General features: G+C 39.1%; 1 protein-coding gene and 1 long non-coding RNA gene across 2 annotated transcripts in view; one reads left to right on the plus strand and one right to left on the minus strand.

Moving 5' to 3' along the window:
* LOC125804806 (uncharacterized) overlaps nt 1-20,968 on the minus strand; it is a 296,742-nt gene that overhangs the window by 109,125 nt on the left and 166,649 nt on the right. The window lies entirely within an intron of this gene.
* Nucleotides 1-20,968, plus strand: part of abcb7 (ATP-binding cassette, sub-family B (MDR/TAP), member 7) — a 47,622-nt gene that overhangs the window by 9,883 nt on the left and 16,771 nt on the right. The window contains exons 5-10 of the mRNA XM_022683718.2: nt 3,934-4,066; nt 8,278-8,546; nt 10,329-10,417; nt 13,607-13,694; nt 18,347-18,521; nt 18,640-18,797. Of these exons, the coding sequence (XP_022539439.2) occupies nt 3,934-4,066; nt 8,278-8,546; nt 10,329-10,417; nt 13,607-13,694; nt 18,347-18,521; nt 18,640-18,797 (912 nt within the window). The remainder of the gene's footprint in view (nt 1-3,933; nt 4,067-8,277; nt 8,547-10,328; nt 10,418-13,606; nt 13,695-18,346; nt 18,522-18,639; nt 18,798-20,968) is intronic.

The following is a 20,968-nucleotide window of genomic DNA, read 5'->3' on the forward strand; positions in this document are numbered from 1 at the left end:
CTGAGTCATGTTTGTGTAAAATCCTTTAGTATTACCCTGCCGGGTCAGGCCGCATGCTTCCTTTATTTCAGAGACAGTTTAACATGCATCTCTCAACATTTTCAGAAATGCATGTGTAAAGCATGTCCTTTAATGGTATCTCAAAGCGTGCATTACGCACTTTAACTGTAGGGGGAGCCCAGCAGCGAAAACATCAATTTATTAATATTTATTTTCTCATAATGCTGCTTTAGGTGTCTCTAAATAAGTTTATTTTGAGACTTTTTTGAGGCTAAAAAGGGGTTCAAGGCTTAGAAGTTAATTTTCATGACACCTTACTAGAAACTAAAGTATTTTATGTATCAGTACTTTAAACAAAATGTTCACCTCATACATTTTAATCAGTCAGACTTTCATCACATTTTTAATAGGCATGTTTTTCTTCACTGACACTTCAAACATTCCGTGTTTGCAATGCCAGCTTACAAAGGAAAACACTGATCATTTGCGCATTGTTTGTTCTCTTCTGTATAATTTGTCACTAATTTGCACCCAAAGGAAAACTGACAGGTTTGCAATTCCCCTGTTTCACGTTCCCCTCACGCTCAGCATGCAGCTCTCGACACGAAAATGACCCGGCTGCTGTTTCCACCGTTCGCTGCACTGTGTTGTCCTGCGTTGCGGAGGCCGCTCGTAGCCGGTACATATCGGCGTGTTATGTCACGTAGGTTCAAGCGTAATGATTTCGCCCTTGCCAGAGCCAGCGTCCTGTAGATGCGGGCGCTGTATGAGAACAGAGAGGAGAATTCATCCTCCAGAATCGGCTCGTGGCTCATTCTGCCCGTGCCCCCTTTATCTAGCAGCCGTGGTGGTTCAGGAGAGGTCGAATCTGGAAAGGCAGATAAAGATTGACAAGTGTGCGGCGCACAGATAACCCCCCTCCGCTTTAACAGCCTGTCTGGGGCTCCGGCACCTTATCGCTCAGGGCGTAATTGAACGCGGGAGAGGAATGTCTGCCACATTGCGTCATTAAAGCACGGAATCGCCCAAAAAAGTCTCAAAAACCTTTGATTCGTCAGGACGGCGTGGAGCTTTTTATGTCCCAGTTTGACCCGTCCAAGGTTATTCTTGTGCTGATCTGGTAATTAAAGCTGGTTTGGATCACGTCGTCTTCGGGCTTGTTCTTTATGGGAAAGGGCATCGCCGTAGACACCAGGGGTGTTCTGAAGTGAGACTTGAGAAAGTGAAGTTATTAGCGAGGTGTTGAAAGCTTGCTGCGTTTTCCCCTGCGATGCGGCCTCTTGTTGTAAGAGCGGCGTTACCTTGAAAGTTTTTTGGCCAATTTATTCTGTCACTTAAGTTATTACTGATTATACCGCAGTTAGTTACGACCCTGCAGTGTAATTGGATGAGAGAACCTAAATGAGGTTCTATGAGTGCCATTATCAGCTGGTAATGCACTGTAACCAAAGCTCTCCCTGTATTACTCTGCCACATACAGATAACCTAGCAACCATGCAGCGCATACAAGCCAAACAGCACTGCAGCTACAAACAGAGCAGCAATTACTAGGAACTATTTTAACTTATTATAACCAAACAGATCCTATTTCTTTTCTCCTCTTCTTTAATTCTTTCAATAAACAGAGATAATGGAACTGTGGTATAATTAAGCAATAATACACTCGAGGTTCATGCTATAATGTGTAATATTGGCACTGCTGTGCAGATCTTACAGGTTATAGCACTACCTCTCGTGTATTATTGTTTAATGATGAGCTGTTTTCTTTAGCAGTGATTTGCTGATATATAGACCAAAACCAGTTTATAGTGTCTTTACTGTAGAGGAGAGTAACAGCTGTAGCAGCCTACTGTAATGCTGTCCGGCACAGGCTCTTATTTCATGCTGTATCAGATCTGTCAGAACTGTTGTGAAGTGGCAGCCAATTGCACACAGCGTACTCTCAACAGAAAAAAAAAAAAAAAAAAAAAAAACGTGCACCTGATCATGCACCATATTTATTATTTTCATTAATAAGACCTTTACATTTTGAACAAAATGCATCTGCTTGTTTCAGTAAGCTGCATATATACATATTCCAGCTCTGACTGTTTCTTATAAACAGGATAAACCTGAGAAGATGAAAAACAACAGCCAGGAATGCTGTTTTTCACCTGAAATTCCAATTCTTTCTGCCCTGGTCACATGGGACGTAAGGGTTATGCTAAAGTGGGGGAGCAAATTAAAGAGAAATCGTGTGCTGCACCCACTCCGGCCTGTCTAATGCGCTGCGGCGCTCAGCGCTGCATCCGAGCAGCTGTCCCCGAGCTTTTAATTAGCTTTAATAACCATTTCAATTCCATTAGTGGATGCATCAACCAACTCATTTCCCGCTCTGTCTAGAGGAGCGCGCACAAAACAGCCTGCCCCTAATGCAGTGTCTCCAAACTACCAGCGGGTTTCTGAGCTCACTGTGTGCTTCACACTGTTTTTTATTTATTTATTTATTTATTTTTTGTACCGCTTTAAAATAAGGCTTCTTTATAAAGGGTTTATAACTGGTTTATATCCTCATGAGACCCTGCATCCTCATATGAGGACATTACATTTCTGCTTCTCTGCACCATTGTTATAACTGTTGACCCTTTAGCCTCATGTGGAGACACTGTCTGTACTATATAGTGCTTAAATGACAACATTACACTTAAGTGATTGAAAACAACATGGCGGGAATCCCAGTCAAAAGTTTCTACAGCCAGTCCGGACAGAAACATGGGACAGGTAAAAAAAAATATCAGTGAAATTTATGTTTGAATCTAGGGTATTTACTTTCTGTAGAAAGCTAAAATTTGGTTTATAGACTAAATGCGTCCTTGTGATCCTTCAAATTGCAAGGATACATTTTAAAATGTTAATATGAGGACATTGGTTTTTTTCTTCCTATACAAAGACAAAGTTACGTTTTTATACTTGTTAGGTCGTCCCAAATAGCTAGAAAAAATGAATAATGCACACCAAGCCAAAGTCCAGGTGTCAGGAGTATATATGACTCTATAATTTTTTTATCAAATCCTTTGTATATACTTTAAAACCACTGATAAGCAGTTACAACAAATAAATAAATATAAAGACAATCAGTGGCCTGCCGTTATACATAGGGATTCCACATTCATTTACACTGTTGATCTTTTAGTCTTTTCCATAAATCAGCATTAAAAAAAAACATGCAAACAAATAACAACTTTATTCATTTTACTACCCAGATTAAATATTTATCCAGTAATCATAATGTGGTGTATACTAACATATTACATTAGTTTAATTATATGAAACTATGAATTTTTTTCTATAATTTTATTAGATATGTTAATGCTGACCAATGGAAAAGATAACGTTTAAATAGCCTCCAGGCCCCTGTTGCCAGTTGCCCTTTCTATCAATGTCTTGTAACTGTGTATTAATGGCTTATAACCTAGTTATAAGCCATTAAGAAACTCCTTTATAAAAATAAGGGAGCCTCTGGCAAAATCCTGCTAACAATGAAAGACATCCTCATCGACTGTCCTGCCTATGACCATATAAGACATTTTTACTATTAAGAAAATAACATAAAGGACCTTTTTGGAAAAAAAAAACACCAGGGAAGATTTTAAAAGATTTGGTCACACCTTAAACTTAAACATCTTAAATCTCAATTTAATACATATGTAGTGAGTTTTATTTCCCTTATCATGCTATAACCTTTGAACAACTGTACTCTATCTAGACTTATAAAACAAAGTGTTTGCCAAAAAATAAGTGCCAAATTTGTGCTGAAGTGGCAAAAAAATTCCAACAGCTAACCATAAGGGAGCCTTATTTTAAAGTGGTACCTTTTATTTTATTTATTATTATTTTTTAAAATCCCTCATCCTAATTTTCTCTCTTTTCTCCCGATTTTGGCTCGTCCTCCAGATGACCAATGTGATGGTGCCCTTCATGTTTAAATATGCAGTGGACAGCCTGAACCAGATGTCGGGACACATGTTGAACCTGAGCGACGCGCCAAACACGGTGGCCACCATGGCAACGGCAGTTTTGATTGGCTGTGAGTACTCCTCCCCTCTCCCTCGCCGTACCCTTTCTCTTGGCAGGTGTTTGACTTCATCTCAGGAAGGATGCCGCCTGTTATGAGCAGGGGTGACCTTTTCCGTGGAAAATTCCTATCAGTGTTGCTTTTAAACCTTTCGCCGCGTTTTGGACGTACCTGACACATCTGCCTCCTCAGCTGCTAATTCAGTTTAGCCCTTTTTATTTTTAATACGGTGTCCTCTCGAATAACCTCGACTGAAAGGAAGCCTCTGGCGAGTCTTGCTTTTGACTAACCGACCGCAGTCACGGTACCTGTGGGACCGAGAGACCTTGGGCATGGTCCTGAATCACAAACAGCCATCCTGAGCTTCAGACAGCGGCTAAGCCTCCTCTATCTCTTAGCTCGTGTTTCGGTCGCGTACTCGGCCCTTCTTTTAATCTTTCATGAACAGGGAAGGGCCAAGCGTTTTGTCTCGGTGGAGCGAAATACAATCTGAGAGATGAGCCGAGGGCCACAAACTTACAAGAAGATTCATCAGAAAAGTGTCTGCGATGTTCCGGCCGAAACAGACGCCGTCTCATGTCTCTTTGAGCAACCCAGATCCAGAACGAGGGTAACATGGCTGGATTAAGTGTCTATGATTATTTCGATATATCGAAATAAATGCTGCTTAGTCCCCTGAATTCAAACCTTGATCAGTCTTTTTGAGCAACCCTGATTGCAAACGCAGCTAACATGCCTCGAAAAATTGTCTACGATTAAGCCCGTCACAATAATTACATTATCGACTTATTGTACAATAAATGGACATGGCCTCAATAATATTTGATAGTTGTGATATCTATTAGTCTATTGTATTAGTTTGTTTGTTCACATATACAGCTCTGGAAAAAGTGAAGAGACTACTTCAGTTTCTAAATCAGTTTCTTGAATTTAGCTCTTTATAGGTTTATGTTTGAGTAAAATGAACATTGTCATATATAGCATTTATTTACAGAAAATGAGAAATGGCTGAAATAACAAAAAGGATGCAGAGCTTTCAGACCTCAAATAATGCAAAGAAAACAAGTTCATATTCATAAAGTTTTTAGAGTTCAGAAATCAATATTTGGTGGAATAACCCTGGTGGTTTTAATCAGTTTTTTTCATGCATCTTGGCATCATGTTCTCCTCCACCAGTCTTACACACTGCTTTTGGATAACTTGGATATGCCTTTACTCCTGCTGCAAAAATGTATTCGAGCAGTTCAGCTTGGTGGTTTGATGGCTTGTGATCATCCATCTTCCTCTTGATTATATTTTAGAGGTTTTCAATTTGGTAAAATCAAAGAAACGCATAATTTTTAAGTGGTTTCTTTTTCTTTTCTTTTTTTTCAGAGCTGTGTATACTGTCAGGGCACCCAGCCTAATTGCAATATTGATATTTTGTCACACCCCTACTGCCTAGTTCCTCAAAATCAAACCTCAGTCAGTCTCTTTAAGCGTCCCCGCTCACGAACGCAGGTAACATGCTTTAAAACATGCAAAGCTTTGACACAGTTTGTGAATTTTAAGTGCTTCTTCGCCTGTGGGCCATTCGGATGAAGAAAATAAAACAAACTTAATGAGTAATAGTAACCACTCGTTTTGCAAGTCATTGTAGCATGCAGTCACAATGTACTGTCAGTTCCCCCTGTAAGCTGCAGATTTAATGAGACCCATTAGGTCCTTTGCACACACACCGTTAATTGGAGCTCTCTGTCTGAGGCTCTGCAGATAGGATGGTTTTTCTCTTTTGTGCTTTAAGCCACAACTTACCTGGGCGAAAAATCGCCTTCCGCCGACAGCGCGCACAAGAAAGACACAAAAGATTGAATGCCTGAAGACTAGGGATTTATTCCGCTAGCGCCAAATTTATTTTACAGGGTGAAAGAAGCGTTTTTGTTCACAAAGCACATTAGAGTAGGAGTAGAGCTGCTTCCAGACTGTAGTCGCAGGGCATTTTTGTATTTAAGATGGAGTGATATCATTAATCACTGGACGCAGGACCCTATGATTTCTGCCATGTGGAGAACACCGATGGAGTCTTGGAATTGAGTCATAAAAACTATTTTAGACAAAAACTGAAAGGTGTAGTGGAACTACACGATATTGGTGGAAAAAAATCATGAATATTATAAATATTACAAGATTTTTTTTTATTATTTGATTTCACCAAATCATATATGAAACATTATGACACTAGTATGCAAGTTTTAATGTATTTTCCTTTTTTATCAATGCATAACAGTAAATGAATAGCCTTTAAAAAGAAAATGTTCTATATAAATTATTTGGTATTTTATTGCATGCAGATTTGATTGATGAATATTTAGTGCCGGCATATTTGGTAGAATAATCTGCCTCTAGTAGATGAGTCATGGAAAGTGTTATGGAACATAGGCTAAGATATTATGCCCAGGAGATTGCTGCGGGAGCCCTGAGCGAGAACAATTGGCCTTGCCGTTTCTCTCTGGGTGGGTACAATAGATGGCGCTTTTTCCCCATCACTCATCACTCCTAGGGTGATGTGGATCAGCACAAGGCTGCGTCTGTGAGCTGTTGTATCAGAACCGAGTCGCTGCGCTTTCCTCCGAGCTTTAGCGCTGTGATGCTACTCGACAAAGGGCGAAAAGAGGCGGATATACAGCTGTGGATATACAGCTAAATAACAGCTAAATGGGTAGAAAAAAACGAGAGGAAAATAGATATAAATCTTAATCAGACTCTGGAATAAGGACGGATTGATTTTTATTTTGTTGGCCGATCCTGTACAGATTTTAGTCCACGTCTGTGTTGATGCGAGAGCTTGTGGATGTTTCCGGATGGGTCGGAGGCAGGAGTGTCTGTGGCTGCGGAGCTGCAGAGCGTTTTTAATGAGCCTGAGGTGACGCATGGCACAGCTGAGCGCACAGAGACAACAGAGGAAGCCACTGTCGCGCTGCCGTCCTCATCACGCTTCAGTTTCCAGCAGCACCGCTGTTCAGCTCTAATTTACTCCGTCTGACCCCTGACAGTGAGAATCTCCCCCACCACTCCTTCCTCACGCATTTCTCAGAGTGCTCAGAGAGAGAGTCACACAACTGACTCAATGCCTTACCTCACCATCAGAACAGAAATCACTAGAGCTTGTTTATATAAAGAAAAACGTTGCTCTAGTGCTTATAAAATAAATTAATATATTTGCAAAGCTAGCAGTTTTTCATTGCATTTGTCATGTTATATGTTTATATACTGCATTTGTGCACCAGTGGAGTACAGTACCTGTTCACTGATTATTTTATGACAAAATTAAGGACATTTAGGGTCAGCTTCCTCACCTCTCCCCTTTTTTTATTTCTTCAGAGGACGACTTAAGGTTTATTATTGTTAATGCGTTCTAGTTCTAGGATCTCTGGTCGTTGTGCATATAAAAAAGAGATAATAACACAAGCAAAATAGCAGGAAAAAAGGGGAGGAGAGAAAAGAGACACATATTAAGGAACAGCAACAAAGAAAGCAAAACAGCTATGTAAAAGAATATACAAATAAATACAAGACGCTTTTGTGTTGAATGTAGGAATAAATAGAGAGAAAAGAGAGAGAAAGAGGGGGAACAAAGCTAACTATCTACCTTTTATATGTATGTGTGTAGAGGAATATTCAGGTAGAGGTGCTATATGAATAGGATGGTTCTAGGTGTATAATGATTGTTAGTGTACCGGTAGTTGCAGACTGCATTTCCCTTTAAATACAAAATTCCCATTAAAAAATGCTGCATTTCTGCTTTGAACCTACATCAAGTCATGCATACACAAACGTACAAGTACGCACAACATGGTCAGCAGCATAGGGCGCTCGCACAGGCTACGCCACATACAATGCATTGACTTGATGCAGAAGTATAAACCAGCTTTAAATCATGGTCTAAGAAACGGTCCCATTAGGTTTTAAAGAGTTTATCACAAGCGTCAATGGAAACTGTAAGAAATTTTTATTACATTCGCTTAATTAATACAAATTCTGAATAGTATAGATGTGTATAGATGTCTGCTTACCCAGTAGCACCTGTGTCAGCAGTGGGTGTAATGTAAATTAACAGAATTTACTGCTGTTGTTTGCTGCTAGTATTAGAATTAGCTTGATATGATGTTTGAATGCTTTTGGGTTTTGAATCAACGCATGCAGCTAATTCTAATACTGTGTGTCTCTGTGTCTGTGTGTGTCAGATGGCGTGTCCCGTGCAGGATCGGCCCTCTTTAATGAGCTGAGGAACGCTGTGTTTGGGAAGGTGGCTCAGAGTTCAATACGAAGAATCGCCAAGAACGTCTTCCTGCACCTGCACAACCTGGACCTGGGCTTCCACCTGAGCCGGCAGACGGGCGCGCTGTCCAAAGCCATCGACAGGGGGACGCGGGGTATTAGCTTCGTCCTCAGCGCGCTGGTCTTCAATCTGGGGCCCACTGTGTTCGAGATGGCACTGGTCAGCGCCATCCTGGTCAGTGCAATCCACTACATTGATCGAGTTTAAGATAAGACTGGTTTAGAAGCTTACGGGCTCAGTTAGGATTATGAACAGTGGGCAAATCTGAAGTGCGAGTGAATTAAACAATCATACCATTGTCTGCAAAAGATTACTTCTGTAGTTTTGCATTTTTGCAAGTTACTGATACTGTTTGACATTTTGCTATCTATTGAATCTATAGAAAGACAGCACTGCATAGCTTCAAGCAGTTATAACAATCTACCGTATTTTTCACACTATAAGGTGCACTTTAAAATCCTTTAATTTTCCCAAAAATCCAGTGCGCCTTATCTGATGCTTTTTATGTATGAATTCTACCAGTCACGTATTAAGGAGCAGTAAAGCCACTCCACTGAAGTACAACATTACAGTTTAGCTCTATAGTTTAGTTCTCCAGCATCGAGACTCCACACTGGAGCAGTATTAGCATTAGCTGCTAGCCGTGATAAGCGCTCAATCTTTCGCCGTTCAGAGGTAAGCCTTATTGAATTGTAGCCTGCTGCTAACCCCAGCTAGCACTGCTGGAGCAGCATTAGCATTACCCACTGTCAGTGCAAAGCGCTAGTTAGCTCTTTAGCTGTTCAGAGGTGAGCCTTATTGGACTGTAGCCTGCTGCTAAAGCCAGCTAGCACTGCTGGAGCAGCATTAGCATTACCACTAAGTGCTAGAGAGCTCTTTCCTCATTTAGAAGTGAATATATCGGACTGTAGCCCTCCATTTTACTGTGCTAAAACAAGCTATATGGGACAATCCTTTAGCTTATAATAATAATAATAATAATAATAATAATAATAATAATAATCCAAACCCCTATCAATTCATATTTACCCATTTAAAAAACAGGGCTAAGTACAAACACTGCACATGATCTGCATAGTGAACCATGAGAAGATAACAGCTGAGTTGTATAAAAAGTGAATTGCATTGAGATCATTGACATCACCTTTTAAATGGCAATACAAATTTCACTGATGTTTAGTTTTATTAACTTAAATTTAAATACTCCTCCACTTCTCAACATGCTGAGGCTCTTTTATTTTTTTTTATTTAATTAAGGTAATTTTTAAAAATTATAAAAATAGAAGCTTTTGAAATCATGCTTTTTCATTATGGGTCATGAAAATGCTTTTTTATTACATGATACGCTAAATGTTCAGACAGCACTGAGTTACTTCCTAACTGTTTTTCTTTTAAATGTGGTAAACATCATTGGGAGCTGGCCAAAATATATTCAAACACATAATTAGTGAGAGATTAATTATTATATTTTGTGTTTTAAATGTTAAAGAAGCTGCTTGTATATCAAGCATTTGGATATAGATCTTTAGATTCAGTTTTTCTTTGGACACGTTGGAGTAAATGTGTGTTAAAACAGTTTAAACTGGTACGGTATAGTGTATATACTGTATATATCTGGCATTTTTATTAGGCTCTTGAACAGCTCACACACACACACAGCTTTTACTAGGAATGTATGCAAATGACCTCCTCAGGTTCATCACCCTGTAGTCCTTTAACGATGTTTATGGCCAGATGACTGTAACATTAAATCTGACTATTCCTTCACTTTGTCCATTTGTAACACTTAGTTTAATGGGCATAATCGTAAAAAGGAAGTGTGTTAAGTGCTGCATGAAATGACTACCGCTGCTTTTTAGAAAGCCAGATGAGGCTGAATTAGGTGTTTCCTGTGAACTCGGTGTATGTCATGCCCTGTTGCTGCTTTAATAAAGCGCTGTTCTCCTCTTCCTGCAGTATTATAAATGCGGCGGTCAGTTTGCACTCGTCACTCTGGGGACCTTGTCAGCCTACACTGCGTTCACCGTCGCAGTTACACAGTGGAGGTACAGTATTGCACTGCGAATTGCAAGTGTTTCTTATTTTGGCCCTTTTGTTTGCTGCTGTTTCTGTGTTTGTTTGTGTGAGTACTGTATTTTTCGCACTATAAGGCCCACCGGATTATAAGGCGCTCTATTAATTAAAGTCTATTTTCTGATCTATTTTCATACATAAGGCGCACCAGAATAATTAGATGCATTTTAAGAGATTTTATAAGGAACTTCTGATTCGGCAGGGGGGTATGGGAATTTTTGTTTAGTCAAACCTGCTGAATTAAAGGTGCTGTATACAATTCTGGAGAACAAGATTGACAATTTGTTTATGTTGTGGTTTAGTAAACTCTCACTGCATTTGCTGCTGCTATGCAAACCAATTGTGGTTATCATTATTATTAACATTCACAAACAGGATAAAACAAAACTGACTATTAAAGTAAATGTGACCGACCAATAGGGGTGAGCGATATGGCTCTAAAATAATTTCACGATATTTCATAGTATTTTCGTGATAGTAATACTATTAGCAATAAGACAAAACACTGAATTTAAAAAAAAACATTATTTCAAGAATATATTACTGCAACAAAATGAAAATAAATTGCATTTTATAATTGTATATGATATGACTCAAGTACAAGTATTTACAAGTATTTTATCAGCTGCTGGGTGGTGTTGAGTTAAGTAAAGCTAAGCTAAATAAACAAAACTGTAAAAAAGAAGACTTTCTTTTAAAGTCAAACGAGCAATGTATGTTAATTTAAAAAGATTTCTCTCCTGAAATGTTTTTATTTGGGTGAGTAAAGCGCTTCCGATTCCCAAATTTCTCCAGCACTAAGGCTGGAGCATTAGCAGCTAAACATTTGCCAAGTGCGAAACATTTGGTATATATTCTTTGCTTTCTGCTCATCCTGAGCATAAGGGGCAGTGTGTAATCACAATGAACATAGAAGATTGAGTATAAAGGTTCATTATTTATTTTTTCCCATTTACTTTGGTGAAGAAGAAATTGATCTGTTTTCTGTCATTTCTTTTTTCGATTTTTTTAATTTTTGCATTTTGTAACAAAAGTCTGATGGTACAATGCAACTTGCATTTGTCACAAGACGTAAAAATTTAAGAATTGAGACCAAATTTTTTTAATATATATTTCCTGAAATTCTAATTGTGAGGTGCAGAAATAAAAAATAAAACTAGAAAATTGGATGAAAAAATGGATGAATCCCCAGTTCTTCTATACTACACCAAATGGTAAGAGGTAATCAATAAAGGTTTTTCCCTAAATTTTCTATTTTCGAGTTTAGCCATAAACTGTCAGACAATTGAATTGATAAGTGTTACTCTGATCATCATGGACAGTTAGTAAGGTGATTTTTCATTCGAATTTTGATGCACATTAACCAGTTAAACAGTACTCACTGGATGCAGGATTATTTTATGAGTTTAGGTTTGAGCCTGCTGCTGTGCCGGTGTGAATATTAGGCAAGTTCACCGCACCCTTACCCTGCCTGGCATGTCTTTATTTTTAGCAGTCCTGCTACAGTACATTGATGCTGGTGATTAGCTCAGGAGCCTAATTATTCTGAACAGCCATTTCTCTCATGTACACACCGACTGTACGGAAATTAACAGCACCTTGCAATAAATGTGATTTCCGAGGCATAGAGCTGAACAGGAAGAATGCAGCGACACAGGCAATTGGTTGTTGTGTGCGAGCTGATTTGCATATTATGGTGCCACACTGCAATAGGAGCCAAGAGTAAGATCTGAATTCTTTCATTCTTTAGGAAGGTCTTACTAAGCTTTGCGAATGATTTCCTCAGACTGTTTTCTCTCTCTCTCTCTTTATATATATCGTATTTTTTGCACTATAAGGTATATATAAAATCCTTTAATTTTTTCCAAAAGTTGCCTTACATATTAATTCTACCAGTCAGGTATTAAAAAGCAGTAAAGCCACTTCGGTAAAGTACAGAGTTATACAGGCGTTTCAGTTTAGTTCTCCAGCACTGAGGCTGGAGTAGCATTAGCATTAGCCGCTTAATGCACTAAGCGCTAGCTCTCACGTCATTCAGAGAGTATATTGAACTGTAGCCTGCACGTTTATCATGTTAAAAGAGGTTAGCTTCTAATGCTAATGCTCCAGCCTTAGTGCTGGAGAAATTCGTGAATCTAAGCTTACTTTGAATAAATGGAAGCGCTTTATTCACCCAAATAAACAGTTTTCAGGAGAGAAATCTGTGTAGAATAACATTCAGCGCTTGTTTGACATTAAAAGAAAGTCTTTTTTTAATTACAGTTTTGTTTATTTAGCTTAGCTTTACTTAGCTTAGTTAGCTAAATGAGAGCCACTGGATCTGAAATGCTAAGCTGTTTCTCCTATAAATCGCACAGGCAAAGATGCAGTCCTGCAAATAGGCAAGTTAAAAGTATATAAAGTATATTGAAAGTTATATTGTGAGGTGTTATTTTTAAAATAAAGCTCATGTATATAGATTGGAACAGATAGTACAGTGCATTTTAAGCAGAAAGTAGAGTGGCCGATAAGACTCTTATAATTCAGCAGAATGAGTCCTAAATATTAATCTACACACATTTCTTTCTTTAAACCCATTTTTTTGGCTGAGTAAAGTGCTTTCATTTATATTTACAGGACGCTTAGATGCTAGCTATTTCATATTTTATAATCCACTGATATATTCTTTAAAATTCCCTTTTCTATGCACTTACTTACTTATTATTCACACTGAACTGGATCATCCCTACCTGTTCGCACCGCCTGCGTTTGCTCAGGCCAGTAGCCTGTGGATAATCCAAGGTGAGTCTCGGCTCTCTGAGCCTGTGGAGGTCAGGGTAGAATCCTGAATATCCAGCAGTGCTGCTGGGCTGTTAGGTGTGCAATCCAATCTGTCTCCCACTGTGCTTTACCACTTCCTCTGGAGTTCAGGAGAAATGGGACTGAACCACACTTACATTTTAAACTGGTGTTATACATGAGTACATGGGTACATGAGTGCAGCGACCGCTGCAGTGCAATTTAGCCCAGAGCTAGGCTTAGGAAAAACACAGGGCTGCCTGCCTTTTATAGAAGACGTGGAAAAGCTGGATTAAAGGTGTTTTTTTTTGTCTTTCTAAGAGAAGAGATTTGAAGTCACGCTAACCTTCACCTCCCCCTCTCCCTTGTGTGTCTTGAATCAGGACCCGTTTCAGGATCGAGATGAACAAGGCAGATAACGAAGCGGGAAACGCGGCCATCGACTCTCTCCTCAATTACGAGACCGTTAAGGTGAGTCCCGCTGCTCGTCCCTTCCACCGCCAGGTGAAGCGCCTATTTGTTGGTGCAAATATTTACTCTCCAGTCACAATGTCACGTTTAATTAGTGTGATTTGCCCTGAGCAAATTAGCCTAGGAATTAGTTTGATGAGAAATCTCTCTTATAAGCTCTGGTGAAAGCGTACTGCTTCTGGTTCACCTTGTGTGAAGCTGGATTAAAAATGTCTGTTATACAAATGGGGATTTTACAGTAATATAAGCAATAGTTCAATTTATTAAAAGGTAAAAAGTATTAGGGCTGGGTGATGGGGCCCTAAAATAATATCATCAAATTTTTTTTTTATAATTTTATTTCTATTTTTTTCCCCATTCTCTCCACAATTTACACGGCCAATTACCCAACCCACCCATTAGGACTCCCCCTATCACTAGTGATGCCCCAACACACCAGGAGGTTGAAGACTAACACATGCCTCCTCTGATACATGTGAAGCCAGCCACCGCTTCTTTACGAGCTGCAGCTGATGCAGCATTGCTGAGTAGCATCACAGCGTTAACGCTCGGAGGAAAGCACAGCGGCTCGGTTCTGATACATCAGCTCACAGACGCCCTGTGCTGCAGACATCACCCTAGGAGTGATGTGGGGAAAGAGCGCCATCTACCCATCCGGAGGGAGCGAGGCCAATTTTGCTCCCTCTGAGCGCCGACAGCTTGATGGTAAATCTGCATGAGCCGGGGTTCCAACCTGCGACCTCCCGCTCATAGTTGCAGCGCTTTAGACCGCTGGACCACTCGGCGCCCTATATCACAATATTTTTATGGTATTTTCGTGATGAGGAGAACGATACTCTTGGCAATATGACAAAACACTGAATAAAAAATATATATTACATTTTGTTTTTGCATACGATATGATATAGTACACCCATAACTGCAATATTAAAAAATACAAGAATTTTCATCAGATTTGTAACAGAAGCCAATGATTCAGAATGTCATGATACTAATAATAATGCACTACAAATATCTCCATATGTCCAGGATTAAAGTAAAATAAACGATACTGGACAGATATAATCATGGTGATTATTTGCTTATTAAAGCATTTTAAGTATATTTTTGATACAAGAATATTGATCATGATATTCGATAACATGTCTTCATGTTACTCAGCTTTAGGAAGTATTAATTTACTTCTTTTTTTTTTTAGGATTGTCAGGGTGACGACAGTTCTGAAATCCATTGCACCATTGACTCTCTCTGTTGTTATCGACTGTGTTACAAATTTTGACGGATTTCGTGAACAAGTTCAGCTTCTGTTTCTCTGTTTCTGCTCCCTCAACTCCTCCGTTTCCCCCTCGTTTCTCCCCACCCCTTCACCCCTCCTGCTTTTTTATTTTTTTTTATTATACCCTTGTTGTTAAGCGCAGATATATTTTGTGTAGGGCTTTATTTTGTGTCATTGATGTCAATGCAGCTGGATTTAGTATCACTGTAAGCCAGTGTGCATACATAATTAGATCTCCACCCACTCAAAATCCGTTCCACTCTCACAAAAGCTCCCGCAGAACACAAACACACACTCTCTCTCTCCCTCTCTCTCTCTCTCTCTCTCACTCACACTCGCTCTCTCTCTCTTCTTTTCTCTCCCTCCTGTTCTCTTCCCCAGCCAGCCCACTTTCCTGACAACAGAGAAATTGTTTATAAAGCCCCTCTGCCTGCAACATGCTCCCTGATACCTTTTGCTCCCGCAGATAATTGGCACAGGACGCTGGCGCTAAGTTTGACGCTCTCTAATGAAATATTCAGATTGTCATTACAGTCCAGGAGACTTGTCTGTTTGATCACGCTGCGCTAATGAGCCTGAGCAGTTCTTCCGGCACGCGGCAAAGAAAGAGGGGTCGTAAAACGCTATCGGTTTTTATGTAAAGAGACCGACGTGGAGCTTTATTTTTTCCTGTAAGGTCCCGTTTCTCTCGCTTCGACCTCCCGCCTCGCCTTTTCTTAACCTGGCCCGACTCCAGCAGACTTCCAGATAAAAATGGATGCATTTAACAAGCTGCGGTTATCACCTCACCTCTGTTTATTTGTGCCGCATTTCAGTATTAATTAAATCGTCTCTGATGCAGTTCTATTTCTGAGTGTTGGAGGGGAGGAAGCCGCTGTTCCTGTTCGCTGTTTCTTTTGTGAAGCTTCACAGCGCTTTCAGCATCTCTGTTGCATCAGCATGAGCACGATATCAGAGTGCCCTCTCTAAGCCTCCGCCACACCAGCCTTCTTTTGTTTACTCTGCCTCTGCCTTCTTCTGAATTATGCCTGTAGCTCTGCGCTGCCCAGAATCCACAGGTTTTAAAGCTTGTGACAGTGATGAAACTTCCGTTTGGATGTGATTTGCAGCTTGTAATATGTTCCTTAAAAATAAAAGTACATTCTTTCATTTACAAAACTTAAAATAATTGTAATTTCTTAAAGCTACTTCACACAGTGAAGACCCAAATCTGATATTTATTTTAGTTTGGTCACGCAATCTTCTTAATGATTAAGGATTCAAGCATGACTATTTTTGTCGTCGATTAATCTGTAGATTAACCGTAGCTTGTTTTAACACGGCAAACGGGAAGGCTACAGTCCGATTCCCCTCTAAATGGAGAAAGAGCTAACGCAGTTCACAGGTAATGCTAATGCTGCTCCAGCAGTGCTAGCAGGGGTTAGCAGCAGGCTACAGGCCAATAATACTCACCTCTGAACGGGGAAACAGCGGTTCGGGGCTAATGCAAAATTCTGTATCACTAAAAGAACCTTTTAAAGCACTTTTACCATAAAAAACGCAGTGCCACTTGTTAAAAATGGCATAAAAATATAAAACAAGGAAGAAAGAACGAGTGTTTCTTTCTTGTTATTGTTGTGGTCGTCTTTTTTCTCCGTCTGCTTCTAGGTAACGTTACAGATGATGAATCCGTAATAGAGCTAGGTGATAATTGATAGCTAACAGGATGACGATGCTGAAGAGGTGTGAACGTGCTGATAAAGAGATGTGACAGAACTAGAGGACTCATTTAAATCCGAACAGCTTGTGAAATAATAAGTGTGGATTAAGAAAATTACATTATTGATTGAATTAGCACGGTTACACATTTTTTGGATGATATATTGTCCCTGAAAAAACGTGATAAATTATAATATAGTCACTTTAGGACATTTTTATGTCAAAAATTTCTGCAGAAATATGCAGCTGCAAACTTTTGATAATGAGAGTATTTTAATTTTGTAATTGTTATTGGGATGTTTTGGAAAATTCTACAATATTGCCCTGGCCTGGTCTGTATGCAATCTATGGTGCACTTTCCATTAAAACCTCTTATACTACTACTACTACTGATAATAATCAAAGATATGAAGTATCTCCATTAATTACTCTGTAGGTAAAAGTATAGATACTAGGGGTTAAAATACTTCTGTAGAAGCTCAAGTATCAACTTGAGCTTTTTACATGAAGTAAAAGTTTAAAAGTACTGGTTTCAAAACTACTTAAAATATAAAAGTTAAAGGGGAGAAAATAAAGCCGTTAAGAACAAAACAAAAGAACAAAAACAAAATCTTTATTGCAGGTGTGATGGAGCATATAAACCAATCCAGATCTTCGTAAATGAGTTTTGTAAATGTGCATTATTATTGGGAACTGCTGCTCTGTGCCAAAGTAGCATTTTTGATGCTTTGCATGAAACGCACATAAAATGCCAAACACAGATCAACTAAAAATAAAATAAAATAAAAAAACGACAGCACACTGGTGTACACAATATTGGAGAGTGCACAAAGAAACAGGGAGAGTCCACACAGCAAGCTAAACAGGTTGAGGTACTCTAAAGTCTGGCTCTACTTCCAAAGATTCATCCACACTCATAAATAATTATCCACCTTTTTTTTTTAACAAATTATAAAAAGTATTGTTTGGGTATCGGCATCTACACTACTTGGCCTAAAAAAAAAGTTGCCACAAAAAAAAAAAAAATTAAAATCAAGATCTTACAGCAGCATTGATGATGGCAGAGTCTGACCGCTGCACAAAGCCAAGCCTTCTCCATCCAGCACATCCCAAAGATTCTCAATGAGGTTAAGGTCTGGACTCTGTGGTGAACTCTCTCTCAATCCATGTGTGAAAATGATGATCTCATGCTCCCTGAACCCTGAACTCTTTCACAATTCCAGCACCATGAATCCTGACAGTGTCATCTTGGAATATGGCCGTGCCATCAGGGAAGAACCTAAACCTGCAGACCAACTGCAGCATCAACCAACCAACCCCACATCATTTACTTACTTAAATCCAGTTTTTTTTTTGGCCATGCAGTGTAAATCTGTATCGATATCATACATTTTAAAACAGATACTCAGCCCTAGTATTGTAAGTATTGGTCTTTGTAAAGCGTATGACAGCAGTTCGTCTTTAAGAGACTGTTCAGAGAGTTTACCTGGCTTGTCCTCAGACTTGTCCTCAGACAGCTCTCCTTCTGATTCTTTTTTTTTTTTTTTTTCTCAGAAGGATTTACCCTTCCGGCTATCTTATCTCCTACCACTAAACGTCCTTTTGTGTTTGACTTTGATGTGATTGTCTCTCTCTCTCTTCATTTTTTCTCTCTGCCACTCTCTCTCACTCCATTCAGTATTTCAACAATGAGAAATATGAAGCGGAGCGATACGACGGCTACCTGAAGGTCTACGAGTCCTCTTCTCTCAAAACTACCTCTACTCTGGCCATGCTGAACTTCGGACAGAGTGCCATCTTCAGCGTTGGCCTCACAGCTATCATGGTGCTGGCTAGCCAGGGCATTATGGCAGGTAAAAATCAGCGTAATTTAAGACTTTTAACATAATTTTATATTTTAAAATGTGTAGTGTGTCTGTACCAAGCAGTATGTAATTGTCTCGTCATTGCTGATTGTATTGTCTTCTTTAGGAACAATGACTGTTGGAGATTTGGTGATGGTGAATGGCCTGCTCTTCCAGCTCTCTTTGCCTCTTAATTTCTTGGGCACAGTGTACAGAGAGACCAGGCAGGCCCTCATTGATATGGACACGCTCTTCACGCTGCTCAGTGTGGACACTAAAGTCAAGGTACAGTCTCTTTTACAGTCTCTTGATCACCAGATTTCACCACAGTGTGCTGTTTTGGTAACTTGTAGAACTTGTAGAATAGTCAAAAATGGCATTTAATTGATTTGTTAGCAGTTTTATAAAAGCAATTTTAACTCTTTAAACTATTTAAAGTACAGATCCTAGCCCTTGATTTAAATTGCAGCTTTTAAATGGTGGCCGTGGATGAAGGCTTCACAATTTGGGCATTTTTTCCACAGAATATTGCAATTGCGATTTAAATTGTGATTATTTTTAATCCATTAAACCCTAAACCTGTTTTAGTGGTCAACATATCTTTCAAACATAGTTATGAACTTCTTTCGGCATAAAATATTCCCAGGGTTCTCAAAATACATGCAGTTGTCAGTTTTATTTTTGTAAATTTCAAGGAACAAAAATTATTATTATTATTATTATTTTTTTTTTTATTTATTATTATTTATTTATTTATTTATTATTATTTTTATTTTTATTTTTTTGCGATGTCAATCAAAAAAAAATTAATCGTTCAGTCCTACAGTGGATCATGCTGGGAATTACAGAAGTCTCACAGAAGAACTATGAATAAATCAGTGAGCAGCAAACTAATAACAATGCATTAGTAAAGTGAAACCCAGGTTAACTTAGAGAGCACTATGGATAAATAAGCAGGATAACACTTTAATCTAAAGTCATCTTTTGGTAAATCATGTAATATTACCCTATCCTTTTCAGTGATGGTTGTGTATGTCCCAGCTTGTCCAGAAAAGCATGTTTAAATCATGTTCTTTAGGGGTGGCTTAAAGTGCAGATTACATTCCCTGACTGTAGGTGGAGCCCAGGAGCAAGAAACTCCAATTCTCTCCAATTCTGACTTTATTCTTTAAAGGTATACAGAAAAAAACTAGACACCAGTTCTTTTAAAGAATATTTTCAGATCTTTTTTTTACACATTTATTGCACATGCCTTAATGAATATTATTATAATTTAACATAATAAATCCTTACTTTACACAATCAATGCATTTAAATTACCACCTTCGAACTGATGCATTTTGGCTCTTTGTCGCGGCAGCGGCATCGTTCTGAAAGCGTACAATTTTGAGGCACTTTGGCAGCAGTGAGAGGCTGTTTTATTTTTTATTTTATTTTTTTTATATTTTATTAGTATGTCCTGCTTGATGAAGTCAGTGGGCTGCGTAAGAGCAGTTATTTTAACCTGACGATAATTTACCGTCCGTGATGATTTGGAATTGTTCTCAGCGTTGGTGACTGCGGTCCCGCGCTCATCAGGACGTATTATTCTCTCTCCACAATGCATACCTCTCCGGAAATGTCAGTGCTTTTTTGGAAAACAGTCAGACGCTTAAGTCCCATTCTCTCTATGGATTTGAACATTATGAATTTGCATAATATTTGCTGTAGCATTTTTAGCATATTTTAATCCCTGAATCCTTTTTTGTGTTAAATATATATATATATATATATATTTTATTTTTCTGTCTGTTTTTTTCTAATGCCATCAGTAATGGTGGGATGGGTGATGTTTTTGGGTGGGGGTTGTGGGGATAGGGGGTGGGGGGTGTGGAGGCTATGGAGGTTTGGAGGTGAGGGAAGAGAGGGGGGTTGAAATGCATTTGAGGTTGATGAAGCTCATTCTTCATTTGGCTAATTCTGTATGCAGCCTGTAATTACTGTGAATAAAATCTGTCCAATTGTTCCCAGTGATCAGTAATGGTTTTCACCATGGCTCTCTGCATGACTGAACAGCCCATCAAGCCATTACAGGGAGTCATAATTTGATTTCTAAAATAACGCGGCTGTATGTAGAATTAGTGTAAACTTGCAGAGTACTTCTGTTGTACCGAGAGCACTGGACTGCTCAGCAGAGTGTAGGGAATGTAGTTTCCCCCTTTTTGACACGTTTTTTGTTGAATTCTACGCTCACCTTGGGCTTAATTAGGAAGACCTAAACGCCTACGCTTTCATGCAGCCGCGAAAGTGCATTCAGTCGTGCAGATACGGACCAGCAGCTTCAGGTCATGTTCACTTTAACGAGAGGTCAACAAAGAATAGCCAGACTGGGTTAAGATAAAGAATGGCTACTGAAATATTACCACGCTAGCGATCAGACAAGCGATCGGTCATTTTCTATGGAAGTATTTGGCAAA

Source organism: Astyanax mexicanus, chromosome 10, assembly GCF_023375975.1.
Source record: "Astyanax mexicanus isolate ESR-SI-001 chromosome 10, AstMex3_surface, whole genome shotgun sequence".
NCBI lineage: Eukaryota > Metazoa > Chordata > Actinopteri > Characiformes > Acestrorhamphidae > Astyanax > Astyanax mexicanus.